At 39.6% G+C, this 15,487-nt stretch overlaps 1 protein-coding gene across 1 annotated transcript; it reads right to left on the bottom strand.

Moving 5' to 3' along the window:
* Positions 1-414: 414 nt before the first annotated feature.
* On the bottom strand, positions 415-10,418 carry CACYBP (calcyclin binding protein). The gene is made up of 6 exons (XM_060091220.1): positions 10,170-10,418; positions 6,032-6,251; positions 4,092-4,188; positions 3,766-3,865; positions 2,443-2,540; positions 415-750 (listed from the first exon to the last, which is right to left on the bottom strand). The coding sequence occupies exons 1-6, from the start codon at positions 10,188-10,190 to the stop codon at positions 594-596; spliced, it is 693 nt and encodes a 230-aa protein (XP_059947203.1). The 5' UTR covers positions 10,191-10,418; the 3' UTR covers positions 415-593.
* Between the last annotated feature and the right edge of the window lie 5,069 nt (positions 10,419-15,487).

Here is a 15,487-nt window from a genome sequence, read left to right on the forward strand (position 1 = left end):
ACGCACTTACTGGTACATATGTTTGTGTATTCTCAAGTTTCGATTTATTTCCAATTTATTCATAAATATATTTAAATCTAGAGAAAAATATTTGTGATTAGATTATTAGGGCATAATTCATGGTATATACATTACTTAAGCTGTGAATACATCAGTCTCTGTAACAACCATGAAACACAGGTATGAATTTGCATTTTATGCAAAAATTCACGTTTTATTTTTATTCTTACATTGATGGGAGCTGATGTCAGGAACTGAAAGGCAAGCAATAACTTTTGTTTCTACCTCTTAGCTGAACAGTAATACACACAATGTGGCATTTTCATTAGGTAAGATTTGCTTCTTTACATGTCACACTAGAATACATTACCCTTTTCTTGAATAAAATGAAGGAAACCATCTTTGGAGGGAGTGTTTGTTTAATAAGCATATTTTATTTAAATAAATCCTCCAGCAGGAAATGGAGGATTCAATGCCTTTACTTAGACTGTGTAAGTAGTTATATGTCAAATTTATCTGTGCAGCTCACCAACATTTCCTTATTGGAAACATCAATATTTCCACATCACAGTTCCCAAGAAGACTTTGAAGTCTCAGAATTCTGTATCTCCTTTGGCTTGCTTCTCTCTTGATTCCACCCAGGCTTTATTAATGGTTCGCTTCATATCATCATCTCCATCTTCATAAATTTTCTTTAGAACATTCATTAATCCCTCACTAGGATCTGTTTCAGTGTCATAGGAGGGCTTTCTATTAAAAAGAAAACACACGCAATCAATAATGGGGAAATATATATAATGTACATGAAACATATAATACTATATGGAATATAGAAATATATATAAATAATCCCATTTACTAACAAATTTTATAGGTATGATTACTAAGTATGAAAAGATACAAATTAGTATGTAGGAAGTACAAGAGTGGAGGTAAGAGAAAGACAGAGTATCCAAACATACCCTGACAATCAAAACACGCACAAATTCATCTTAAACAATCTATAACCACACTTAGTGCATCAAAGAATGGGCATCAAAAACGGTTAAGGGGGACTTTCCTGGTGGGCTCAGTGGTTAAGAATCCACCTGCCAATGCAGGGGACACAGGTTTGAACCCTGGTCCAGGAAGATCCCACATGCAGCTAAGCCTGTGCACCACAACTACTGAGCCTGCGCTCTTGAGCCCACGTGGCCCACGAGCAACAACTACTGAGCCCACATGCCACAACTACTGAAGCCCACGCATCCTAGAGCCCATGCTCCACAACAAGAGAAGCCACTGCAGTGAGAAGCCCACACACTGCAACGAAGAGCAGCCCCCACTCGCCGCACTAGAGAAAGCCCGGGTGCGGCAACAAAGACCCAACACAGCCGAAAATTAATTATTAATTAATTTAAAAAACGGTAAGGGGTTATCGGGACTATGGGATTTTAGGTTAATTTTTAGCAGGAGAAGTAAGGAAATAAGCTTTTACTTTTCTAAACTTTTAATTTTCTTAAAAGCATGTTTCCTCATATGAAACAATTTGAGAAAAAACAAATGTATGTTATATATGGACACATACTGAAGCTCATGTTTTTTAATTAGAAAAGCCTTCTCTTAAGCCTGAGACACCTGAGTTTTGGGCCTGGTGGTATAAAAGCACAGTCCTCAATGTAGTCAACACTTCTAGTTCAATCAGTGTGCGAACTGGGCTCATTAACCTTATACCTAATTTTTCACTTACCTCATTTATTAAGTGCCAGATTCTGTACTGGACCCTGGGGATACAGTAACAGTAAAACAGGTTCCTATACTCGGGTAATCCATTCTAGATTTAAAAGCAATTCCACAGATAATGCCTAACACCTTAGCCAACCACATCCCAAATGCACACTGGCTATGGGAGGGAGGAGTGAGAGAAATGTGGGTGGCTAATTGACTCAACGTAGTACATTACCACTGCAGGAAAGCAGAGGAATGTTTTACCTAGGATGGACCTATCTTTGAATAAACATTTTTCAGAATAGCCATTATTAAGTAGGATAAAAATATTCTCTTTTTCACTCTATACCAGTGATAGTGAAATTCTAACTATATATCAGAAACTTCTGTGGAATTAAAAAACCATATATGGGTATCTGGGCTACTATGGAACTACTGAAATGTAATCTCTCGGAATGAGCACAGTACCTATATAGCAGCACCACTGGCCCAGGGTTAAGAACCAGCACAAAAGAACCAACCACAAGTACAAAGACCTCCTTAAAAAGCAACTTGCTAGATACATGCCCTCTTCAGGTGCCCTCTGACAAGTGAAAGCAGATATAACTGGGTTAGTCAGAGGACATTAGAAGGTAAATGGTCAAATTGCAGACTATACACCTCCATTATTGATGAACATCCACAACCCTAGCAGAGAATACATTATAATTCTTAAATAAATGAAAGTAGACTCACTCTTTCTCTTTGCATTCTTTTTCAACCTGAGTCAGGTAGTCCCACCGTGTGTTTTCCGCTTTCTTCCTACATAAGATAAGAACTGTATCTGTCTTAATCTGGAAGAAAAGTGGAAAACAGGTACAACTTAGAACACATGGAGATAAGCATGAATATTTAGAAAATAATTATTTACTCAATTACTCGAGTTACTGTTACGTACAGGACCCGTTTTAGGTGCTAGTAATACTTTTATGAATAAGCTGGAAAATCATACACAAACTGTAACTCCTTCAAATACTAGGTGCTATCAAGACGAAGAGGATGTTAATGAGTATTGGGGAAGGAACTTCACTAGGAAAGCCTCTCTGGGGTGAAATGTGAGCTGTGGCCCAAGCTCCAGGAAAGAGGGCCTTCCAGGCAGTTGACACAGGAAGAGATGATTCTGCTGTCTTTGAAAACAAGGAGGAATGGCTGAATTCTGATGATTGAAGGAGAGAATAAAACAGTAAGAGGGGTCAGAGACAGGCAGAAAATCATGTAAGGCAGTATCGGTTAGGGAGTTTGGAAGGTGGGCAGAAACAGCAAGAATATACAACCCTTTCAACAATGATCCACATAACTCTAGGACTCTTGAGTAATACTTCAACATGTGATTAGTGGACGAAGAAGGGAGCAGGGAGTCACAAGTTAATCATTAAATTATATTCTGATACTACCTTTAAGCTGCTACATAACTCTATGTAAACACAGCAGAATGGCACATCTGTGTACCAGGAGCATTAAACTTCATTTATTTAAATTAGGTAGGAACAGAAGGATTATCTGAATTAGTGAAAAATGAATAATATTGTTTCAAAGACAGTTTATTTCAATTTTGTAAAACAAATTATTATTCCCATTGTACAAATGAGAAAACTGAGGTATAAAGTGATTAAGTGAGCTGCCAAAGGTCACAACTAATATGTGATAAAACTGGCATTAAAAACTCAAGTCTCATTCTTAACCATTTTCCGTTTATTCAACACCCTCCTGATTCTAATGCAATATTATAATTATTTTTCTAGAGCAGGAGCTGGCAAACTTTTTCTGTAAAGAGCTAGATAATTAGTATTTTAGGCTTTGTGGGCCACATGGTCTGTTGTAGCTACTTAACTCTGCCATTGAAACACAAAAGTAGCCACAGACAACACATACACAAATGAGCACTGATATGTTCAAATAAAACAGGATAAATTAATTCTAGTTCATCTTAATTCTAAACTGGCCAGGTAATTTCATGAGGTTTCACAATATTATGAAAAAAATATTATGACAATATTACAACAAAAAAAGTAAACCTACCTTTTTTGAACTGCCTTCCACAGAGATGGGTTTCAAGAGATTGTTAACAATCATGGAGTAACTCTTCCCATTTAGATTCTTTACCAAAAGATCAAATGACCTACAACACAATAGTGAACACTTTATCTTTCTGGTTCTGTGAAAGGTGCTCTTCAGTCGTTGTGGAAATAAAGCCAGTTTTACTTTAGGATGTGCACCTGGCCATCCCAGATGATAAGACTCAACCTTTAAAGCAGATGTAAAGGATAATTTTAAATTTAAGCAGAATTTTAGAAGCTGAAAAGAACCCATAATAAGGCACTGTCTTCCCCATTATGAGAACTCACCTCTCTGTGAAATGCACCTGCACATTCTCAGCGGGGACTTGATGAACTCCAGTTAAGGTAATGTAGATTTTCACAAACTTATCTGACTGATCCCATCCTGGTTAACAACAACAAAAAATGCACCATGAATAAAGTCTGATACTATCTCTGGAATGGCAAATGCACACAGCTCATAATAAAACTCACTAAGATAAAAATCTAGTAATAGAAACATGAAAGAAATAAAGATATAAGAAACTTTTTAGATGGAAAAATTGAGCTTCAAAGCAGTTAAGTAATCTACCCAAAGTTAGGCACCTAGCTAGTGAAACAACCTGGATTCAAATCCAGGTTTACTGAACACAAAGCCCATGTTCTTTTTATTCCTTAGAGTAAGCAATATGATCGTTAAATACTTCCTTAGTTGTAGCTCATTTCCCCTTTTTATGGATATAATTTTGTCCTATTCCTAAATATTGATAATCTCCACCAAGCTGGATGGCTAAACATCAGCTTTGTCTAATCAGTATTAGCTAATTCCATAATCATTTCTACTTCTCTAAGAAGTTCAACAAATGCAATCCTAGCTTCCTCAATTCCTTTCCCTGATAAAGCAGAATATAAATTTAGAGAGTCAAATTCATACAAATCTGCCAAATTAATTAACCTACCAATATCTAGAAGTTATTTCATTTTTTTATTATCAAGCTAGTCTCTAACCTAGATGAATTCTGCTAACAGAAAATACACAAGTCACATAAAAAGCACATCATATAATAAAATATATATTTATGTATTGTACTATATGACTTTTTCTTAGTCCTATAGAAATCTAGTGTTAATAATAAAAAAAAAAAAGATGTTCTAGAGGGTTCTGTACTTCATTTAGTTTCTTCCCATCCATTCAACCCATCTTCCACATTGGTAACTATTTCTCCCTAAACACAAATCTAGGTTCCTAGTTACTATGCCAGAATCCTACCACCTTCAGACCAGTTTCCTATAGTCAACGAAGTACACAGCGTATCTCCTATAGTACTGCAGTACATCACTTAAACACAACACACACACTGCTTTTTGCTATGACAATACCCAAAACGCATGATGTGTTTCACGTCTCTACTCATGTCCTTTGCTCATGCAATTCCCTTCTTTTCTTCATACTTGATGAACTCGCCTTTTAAACTCAAATGTCTCTTCTAATTCTCCCTGACTGTTCCTCCCCTCCAGCAGAATTACTTTATCAGCTATATTCTCATAATACTTTATAAATCTCTATTCAGTTAATGAAATATTTATTAAGTACTTACTATGTGCTAGATACTGTGAGCACAAAGAAAAATAAGACTGTCCCTGCCCTCGTGAGAGCTCATTACTCAGACTTCAAGTTGCATTGCTTCCAAAATAAAAAAAGTCTATAATCAATTTAGGGAAAATGGTATTATGACATTGTTATGGTATTAGTTGTATGTCTATGTCCCAACTACACTATGAGCAGGGACTGGGTCTTGCTCACTGTTGTGTATCCACAAGTCCAAGTACAATAAAGGCACATACTAGGTGCTCAAAAATGTTTTTTGAATACAACTGGATTCTCTTCCTCAGTTAATATCGGTGGTTGTTTGGCAAACAGAAATGCAAAACAGGAAGAAAAACAAAACAAAAAGCTGTGTCCATATATACTGAATATATTTCAGAATAGGTTCCTTCTTGCTGCTACTCACATTGTACTAATCTTGCTCTCTTATTAATTAATTTGCTTTTAGAATGCAGCATTTTCTTTTTAATCTCTTAAAAAGCATCTTATTAAATAAGAACTAATGGGTCTTCTCTTTAAAATCGCCAAAAACAAACACTCAAAACTATTAAAAAATTGATTTTGTTAGTGGGTCACTACTAAGGAATATGTTGCTCAGAGGCAGAAAGAACTGTATAGAGCTGTATGTAGGGGCGAGTCATACCATAATTACTGATTTTCACTGTATATCCTGTTGTAATAGGAGCAACCACAGCAGCTGGCTTTTCGTTTTCCAGAAGTTCTGCTTTCCTCTGTGATTTCTGCTGCATCTTGTTCTTGATTTCTGTCTCAATCCTGGATTTTTCAGCTGTCAGGGCATCACGTACTCTTTTTCTAGTGGCTTTTTCCAGCAGCACCTTCACCTCTTCTAGATCTTTCTGTAGCTGTGTTAAAATAAAAGATCAATTAGCTATGATAAATAAGACAATAGTTTGATATTGTGCATATTGGTCATTTCAATTTACTGAATAAGAGCTAAGAATAGGAGGTTCATTTAAATTTCCTAGGGTTGGGTAGCAACAAGGATTCTTCTTTCCTCCAGCCTACTGAATTGTAAATAACTCAATTTCTTTTAAAAAGGAAAACTTAATCTTGAAGTAACAATAGGTAATCAAGCCAAATTTTTCCAGTTTGGTAGACTGTTATCTGCCTTTGTTTTATAACATTTTATTTACAAGATACGAGTGTGATTTATAAACATTTTCTGATTATAACATGAAGAAATCCAACAAAAGGGAATCGTGGATTTCCTTGTAACATCCAGTCCTAGTCATGAGATATTAGGAATTTTTTAAATATTGAAATAAAAGAGATGAGTGAGTGCATGGTAAGTGTGGTGAAATGCTACAGCAACTTGACTGAGGTAATTACTCTACTTTCTGTCAGTGATGGGTCCTCACTGATCTTCCTACCCCAAGTAATACACATAAGGAAGTTTAAAATTTTAAGACAAAAGATTAAAAAATAAAGACATATTTCTTCTTCTAAGAAGTTAGACAACTTCTTAGTTCTAAAGCTCCTGGTTAATTTTACTGTCAAAAGTCTGGGACTTGGTTGCACAGCAGAGGATAAAAACCTGGACAAACAATCCAACATGCAATGCACTCCTGGATCACTGAAAAAGCCACCTGTTTTTTTCTTCTCACGCCAATACACTGCCTACCCAAGTCTATTTCTATTACTTTCTAGAGACAGAGTCAACACTGTGTTAAGTTTGAGAGTTAAAGACACTGTTAGAAAATCAATGGGCTTTAAAGCTTTTTCCCAGTTACCCTCTGACTTACTGCAAATGCATGAGATCTTTATAAACAAGGGATTCATTTCTCTTAAAATGACTCTACATTCTGGCTTGATACTAGCTAGCAATCTGACAGGAAGACTTTGACATTATAGCCTGAGATCATGTAAGGCTCAACATAAAAATCTTTAAATGCTTGGTAACTTAGTATAATATCCAAAGTACAGCTTGAAAGTCTTTAGATTTCTTGAGTCTTAGAAAATGCAAAACAGAAAAACAAATGCTTTTCTTTTATCCCAAGTCTTTTATCTCATTTAACTCAGATGCCCTTGTTTCACCTATCTGTAACTGCTAACTTGGTATAAAAAGTCCAACTGTGCCCAGTCTCCTGCCCAAATTCTATCCCCACCTCCCAAAACTCATATTACTAAGAAAAAAAAATTGCAAACTCATCTTTCAATCATAGAACCAAGATGCTTTTAGTTCAAAGCAATCTTTTTTGTTGTAATGGCTTTCAAAATTCACATTCATTCTAATAACAAGATGAAAAAAAATTAAAATGTTAAATGAGTATATTTTGTTTCCAGAGTAAGGATTTAGTTAAAAAAAAAAAAAAAAAAAAAAGAAGAAAGTAAACGTATAGAGTCTAAACAAAAGGTTTTACTTCTTGACTGGAATAGGAATCCTTTTTCTAGGAGACTCAGAAGAGAACTCTGAGAATTAAGCAAGAGATCCCCAGGCCCTCTTTACAGCCAGTTTGGCTCTACAGTACTACAAAAATAAGATATCCACTGTAAGTCTGAAGCATTTTACAGCAGGCCTGTTTAAGGTAATTCCTCAATTCTTCTCTGTTATTTGCAGATCTGAAACCAGTAAAATTGATCCCTTTGGTGCTTTTCCTGCACACACATTTAAGATGCCTTAGATACAGCATTTCTTACCTAATTTATCTAGGCATTCACTTGTTTTCCTTATGCAAAATCACACCTCCCTTTTATCCCTATCCATAAACACATTAAAGCTTTCTCTTCTAATCTATTTCCAAATTCTTCACTAGGAAGCAATAAAACCAAAGTGCCTCAAAATAGGCAAAGACCTTGTGCAGACATTTCTCCAAAGACAGACAAATGGCCCTCAAGCGCATGAAAAGATGCTCAACATCATCAGGCATTAAGGAAATGCACATTAACTCCACAATGATACACCACTTCACATCCACTAGGATGACCAACAACAACAACAAACTCCAGCAAATAACAAGCGTTGACGAGGATGTGCAGAAATCGGAAGCTTCAAACACTGCTTGTGGGAATGTAAAATGATGCACTTTGGAAAGGAGTTTAGCAGTTTCTCAAAGTTAGTTACCATATGACCCTGCAATTCCACTCCTAGATATGTACGCAGAGATTTGAAAACGTATATCCACATAAAAAGCTGTACAAAAGTATTCATAGCAACACTGTTCATAACAGCCAAAAAGTGGAAATCATCCAAATGTCTATCAATTTATGAATAAACAAAATGTGGTATATCCATAAAAAAGATTATTCTGCCATTAAAAGAAATACGTTTCACCATGGATGAACCTGAAAACATTATGCTAAGTAAAAGAAGCCAAAAAGCAAAAGGCCACACATTGTAAATCTCTATTTGTATGAAATGCTCAGAATAGGCAAATCCATAGAGACATAAAGTACACTGGTGGCTGCTGGGTGGGGAGGAGTAATGGGAAGTGACTGCTTAATGGCCACTTAATGGGTTTCTTTTGGGGTTGATGAAAATGTTCTCAAATTATATAGTGGTGATGATTGCACAACACTGTGAATATACTAAAAAGCATTGCACCGTACACTTTAAAATGGTTAAAAACTGAATTTCATCTCAAACAAACAAAAGAAAGTGTCTCTAAATGTATACACCGCAATTAGAAAGCCCCTTATTTTAAAGAGGATTAATACTGAACACGCCAAATGTAGGACTGTAACGTAACTTCAGCGATCCTTTCCTCAGAGCACATGGTACCACAAGGCCAATCTTTAACACCCAACAAACTTGTGGCAAGTTATCCAGAATAACACACACACACATACTTCTTCTTCATTTAAAGCAAATTCTCAGACTTAGAAAGTCAAAAGTGAGATTTCCCACTCTTGTTCATATTAAGCAAAGATTTCCGGAGAACAAATCTAGTCAATGGATACCCAACACTTTACTGTGAATAACAGTACTGTCATCTTAAGTCAAAAAAAGAGCAACCCAATGGGTTTATTATTCCCATGCTGTAACTGTGCAAACTAAGTCTCCAAAAAAGTTAAGCTGCCTCTGTTTAGACTTTAAAGAGCTTAAAAGAGAAAAAGCTATTTCCCACCACTAGTTACAACTAACTTTCCAATTTATTTATTTTTAAAAACGCCTATAGCAGACTGTTTTGTCAAGCACTGTTTTGAACATTCAGAACTATTACTTGGTCTTTACAACCCTATGAAAAGGATACTGTGGCCCAGAGAAGCACCATAACTTGCCCAAAGTCTGTGTAGAGAAAAGATGACTAAGAGAATTTAAGTGCTGGGACCGAAGACTTCTCACCTTCCAACTGCTCTCTACCATGGAACGAGACTCAGTTTTTTGTAATCAGCTTTAATTCAACGACGCTTCACGTCCTCAGGCTAGTGTAACGCGGGCGGAAAGGGCCTGAGGATAACGTGAAGGTGACCAGCCCTCAGGTCCACCATCGGACCTACCTGCCGCCGGGAACCACGACACACACCCCCGCTCACCTACGCCACCGACCAAGGCTGAGCCGGGGGCATCGATCGTCAACTTTCCGGGAAAAGCGAAGGCCCCGAGGCCCGCAGTAGCCGGGTCGGCAACGGGGCGGCTGCAGCTGGGCGGGTGGGAGGCCGAGGGGAAGCGCGGGAACCCGAGTACGCAGGAAGGCGGTCCGACAGGCAGGTGCCGCTTGCGGCCGCTGGGCAGCTCCGCACGGGAAACGGCGGTGGGGCGGGAGACGGAGCGGAAAGCTCCAACAAGGCCGAGCGAGGAAGATGAAGGCCGGACCCCTTACCTCCTCCACAGTTGAAGCCATGCTCGGGCTGCGTGAGGGAAGGCCCCAGCTGCACCGGCGCAGGGGCGAGAACAGGAAACGCAGCACTGACCGCGCTCACCCCGAGCGCAGACCGCACCGGCACCTTTCACAGTGGCCGCGGCCTGAGGGCACACCCGAGCCCGCTGGAGATCTCGGCCCGCCTCCCGCACGCGGCGGCTCTAGAACGTTCGCGACTCCGTCGAGGCCGCCCCCGGGGCCCAAGCACCGCCTGCAGGGCTCCGCCCCGCCCCGCCTCGCCTGGCCCCGCCCCGCCCCGCCCACCTCGCCTCTTTAGCAACGCTCAACTCTCGCGATCAAACCGGAAGTTCGAGAGGAGAAACGCCTCTACCTCCACGCCCGGGCAACTGTACGTAGTATACTTTGACCCCGTAGGTCCCGGCTGCGCAGTCGCAGCTCAGAACCGCTGCTTTCCCGTACCATAACCCAACCCCGGAAATCACGCACTGATCTTCGGGGGTCCAAGCCGGAAGTTCCCTAGAGAGTCGGCTGTTTCCGTGCTCTCTAGGACCCAGTGCCATCGAGGCGGCCATCTTGTGTAAGGTTAATCTGTGAAGTGCGAGAAAAGGACAAAAAAGGAGAGAAAAGGAAGCGTGTTTATGCTAAGACGGGACAGAATGAGAACGTTAAGTGTGCCGGGTCCTGAAGGGAACAGTTTTATTTTCAGTGACTGCTGGCGCTCTGGAGACGTCATGATTTAGCCTGTACGACGTGGTGACGTCATCATGGATTGCGGGAGGAGGTGGGGTTGCGTTAGCCACGTGACGGGACCCAGTAGCCCCGCGGGGTAGAAAGCGTGCTAATATAGCGGGCACTTCCACGTGTCACCGCATTTGGGGTCCCGGTTTCCCCTCCTAGACTGTTGAAGGACTTCCGTAGTACCTTCACCTGCGAGTCTCTAGTTGTCACCCAGGTTTGGATTCGGTTTAAGTGAGCCTATTCGCCAAAGAAAATGTGGGCTGAGCTTTCCTGGGGCTGCCTTCTGCTCCTGTTCTGGCTCCCGCAATCCCGCTATGTAAGGCCCTTGAGAACCGCCCCCCCCCCTTTTCAGACTGTTTTAGCCTCTGGCCGACTGAAAATGTTTGCAGCCCCGTTGAGAGCATAAACATTAACCCCGGAGAAGTCAAATATCCCACACTCGGCTTAATATATCGCCCGAGGTAGCGATTAGAAAATCAGCACGTCAGAGGAGGAAAAAAGGACTAGAAAAAGGCAGGCTGACCATTATGGTAGTAAAGAATCTGAAGTACAGCACAAAATCAAATTACAGCTACGTACAACGTGCATGAATCTCAAACGTGACGTTAAGGGGAAAGAAGCCAGACAGAGAAGTTCTTCTCTTTTGGTTCCATTTAAATGAAATCTAAAACTGCGAGACATTCAAAATCGGGTTCATCTTTCCTTAAGTGGGGAGGACAATGACAGAAAGGCGCCAAAAGGGGACTTTTGAGGTTCAAGTAAAGTTCTGTTTTCTTTCTTTGTATGCTGGTTACAGATGTGTTCACTTTGTAGAAATTTCATTGAGCCGTAATTTGTGTACTTTCTTTTGTATGTTATAGTTAACTAAAAGTTATATTTAAGTAGGCCCAGGAGGGAATTTTCCAGAGATGATAGAATGTTACACTGACACATGCAATTGTCAATTCACAGAACGGGGACTTTCTGGTGGTCCAGTGATAAAGAATCTGCCTTCCAATGCAGGGGACGCAGGTTTGATCCCTGGTTGGGGAACTAAGATCCCACATGCTATGGGGCAACTGAGCCCGCGGGCCTCAGCTAGAGCCCGTGGTGCTGCAAACTACAGAGGCCACACCACAACTAGAGAGAGAAAGTCCATCCGCATGCCACAGCTAGAGAGAAACCCTCACACCACAACGAAGAGCCTGCGCTACAATGAAATATCCCACATGCCACAACTAAGACCAGAAAAAGAAAATAAAAAAGATTTTAAAAAGAGGCCAAGAAAATATTTTTTTTAATGTATGCTGTCTGTCTGTAAATTAAAAAAAAAAAAAGAATTCATAGAATGAACTCCTAAGATCTGTGCATTTTGTTTAGTTATACCTCAAGTTTTTAAAAAAGTGTCTAGGGAGTTCCCTGGTGGTCCAGTAGTTAGGACTCCCGGCACTTTCACTGCTGAGGCCAGGGTTCAATCGCTGGTCAGGGAACTAAGATCCCACAAGCAGCACAGCACAGCCAAAATAATAATAATAAAATAAAATACTCCACTTAAAAAAAGAGTGTCTAACTGGAAGCCTGGAATTATTTAGGTACTTAATTAAATAGGAACAAATATCCTAGTCCACTGCGTGAGAACTTGACCTAATGCAGTGATTTTTAAATTTGCTTGATTATGCACCTTGGGCAACTTCTCCGCCAGATATCCTAAAGCCACAGGTTTTAAGTACCACCTGTTACCAGTGACTCCCAAATCTATACCTTCAGTTCCACGGTATCTCTGAGCTTTAGACTCTGCCTTTGCTTTGATGTCTGATAAGCACATCAAATTCAGCTTTCTGAAAAACAAAACCACCAAAAAAACCTCCTGATTTCTCATCCTCGCACACCAAATCAGTTCTTCCAGTTATTCTCCAGCTCTGTGAATGGTCACCTCATTTTCTTAATTGCTCAGGCCAAGCATACTTGAGCTCTCAAGTCATACTTGAGCCTTCAATTTCAGGTCCTACATCCCATTCTCTGGCAAGTCTTGCTGGTTTTATCTTCAAAATATAATGAGAATAAAATCACTTCTCTCACCTAATCTGTGACAAAGGAGGCAAGAATATACAATGGAGAAAAGACAGCCTCTTCAATAAGTGGTGCTGGGAAAACTGGAAAGCTACATGTAAAAGAATGAAATTAGAACACTCCCTAACACCATACACAAAAATAAACTCAGAATGGATTAGAGACCTAAATGTAAGACCATACACTATAAAACTCTTAGAGGAAAATGTAGGCAGTACACTGTTTGACATAAATCGCAGCAAGATCTTTTTTGATCCACCTCAGAGTAATGGAAATAAAAACAAAAATAAACAAATGGGACCCAATTAAACTTAAATGCTTTTGCACAGCAAAGGAAACCATAAACAAGACAAAAAGACAATCCTCAGAATGGGAGAAAACATTTGCAAACAAAGCAACTGACAAAGGATTAATCTCCAAGATATACAAACAGCTCATGCAGCTCAATATAAAAAAAAAACCCAATCAAAAAATGGGTGGAAGACCTAAATAGACATTTCTCCAAAGAAGACATACAGACTGCCAAAAAACACAGATGCTCAACATCACTAATTATTAGAGAAATGCAAATCAATACTACAATGAGGTATCACCTCACACCAGTCAGAATGGCCATCATCAAAAAATCTACAAATGGGACTTCCCTGGTAGTACAGTGGTTAAGAATCCGCCTGCCAATGCAGGGGACACAGGTTCGAGCCCTGGTCCGGGAAGATCCCACATGCCACGGAGCAACTAAGCCCGTGCGCCACAACTGCCAAAGCCCATGTGCCACAACAACTGAAGCCCGCGAGCCTAGAGCCTGTGCTCCGCAACAAGAGAAGCCACCGCGATGAGAAGCCTGTGCATTGCAATGAAAAGTAGCCCCTGCTCACCACAACTAGAGAAAGCCCACGCGCAGCAACGAAGACCCAAAGCAGCCAAAAATAAACAACAAAAAAAAGATGTTTTAAAAAAACATCTACAAACAATAAATGCTGCAGAGGGTGTGGAGAAAAGGGAAGCCTCTTGTACTGTTGGCGGGAATGTAAACTGATACAACCACTACGGAGAACAATATGGAGGTTCCTTAAGAAACTAAAAATAGAACTACCATATGACCCAGCAATCCCACTACTGGGCATATACCCTGAGAAAAACATAATTCAAAAAGACACATGGACCCCAATGTTCACTGCAGCACTATTTACAATAGCCAGGACATGGAAGCAACCTAAATGCCCATCAACAGAGGAATGGATAAAGAAGATGTGGTACATATATACCATGGAATATTACTCAGCCATTAAAAGGAATGAAATTGGGGAATTTGTAGAGATGTGGATAGACTTAGAGACTGTCATACAGAGTGAAGTAAGTCAGAAAAACAAGTATCATATACTAATGCACATATGTGGAAAAGTGGTATAGATGATCTTATTTGCAAAGCAGAAATAGACACATGTAGAGAACAAATGTATGGATACCAATGGGGAAGGGGGGGTGGGATGAATTGGGAGATGGGGATTGACATATATACACTATTGATACTATGTATAAAGTAGATAACTAATGAGAACCTACTGTAGAGCACAGGGAACTCTACTAAGTGCTTTGCGGTGACCTAAATGGGAAGGAAATCCAAAAAAGAAGGCATATATGTATACGTATAGTTGATTCACTTTGCTGTACAGTAGAAACTAACACACAACACTGTAAAGCAACTATACTCCAATTGAAAAATTAAAGATAAACTCCCTTTCTACATCATACTATTAAGAAAGGTGGTTGCTACTCTGGACAAATTCCTTTTTAATTTCTAGTGAGTATAAAAGTGAAATTAAGTTTAAAAACACTGAAAATATTTAAAAGATATCAGACTCAAAATTTTAATTACCTCATTAAATGATTAAATTTAAAAAAAAAATAAATAAAACCACTTCTCACAATCTCCACTGCTACTACCTGAGACCAAGACATCATTATTTTGTCTGGATTTTTAGCCTCCTAGCTGGTTTCTCTGCTTCCCCGCTGTGCCTTTACGGTTAGTTTTCCACAGGATAGCCACAGTAATCTTTTCAAATGATTATATCCCTTTGCTTAAAAACCTCCAATAACTTCCTGTTAGGCTTAGAATAAAGTCCAAACTCCTTACATAACCTGGAATGTTTTGCATGATCTTATATCTCACCTTTATGAGTTCCTTTATCTCACGGAACTCATCTCTCACCAGTTTCCCCTCTCCCTGGTTTAAACAGTGGCATTTTTGTTACTCCTTGAATCCACTGAGTTTGTTCTCACCTCCAGGCCTGTACTCTGTGCTTCCTGTCTGGAATGGTTTTCCTCCAGATCGTCACAAACCTTTTTCTATCTTCCTTTTGTGCCAGCATTTAAAACACCTCATAATTCCCGTTCTTAAGGTTCAACAAACTCCATGCTGCTTCTCTCCAGCTGTATCCTATAATTGTCCTTACATCTATCATGTAGAAGCAAACTGACTTCTTGCCCTGCTACCATTAGGAGTAATTGGGTACATCAGATCCCAAAGTCAA

Source organism: Mesoplodon densirostris, chromosome 2 (genome assembly GCF_025265405.1).
Source record: "Mesoplodon densirostris isolate mMesDen1 chromosome 2, mMesDen1 primary haplotype, whole genome shotgun sequence".
Lineage (NCBI taxonomy): Eukaryota > Metazoa > Chordata > Mammalia > Artiodactyla > Ziphiidae > Mesoplodon > Mesoplodon densirostris.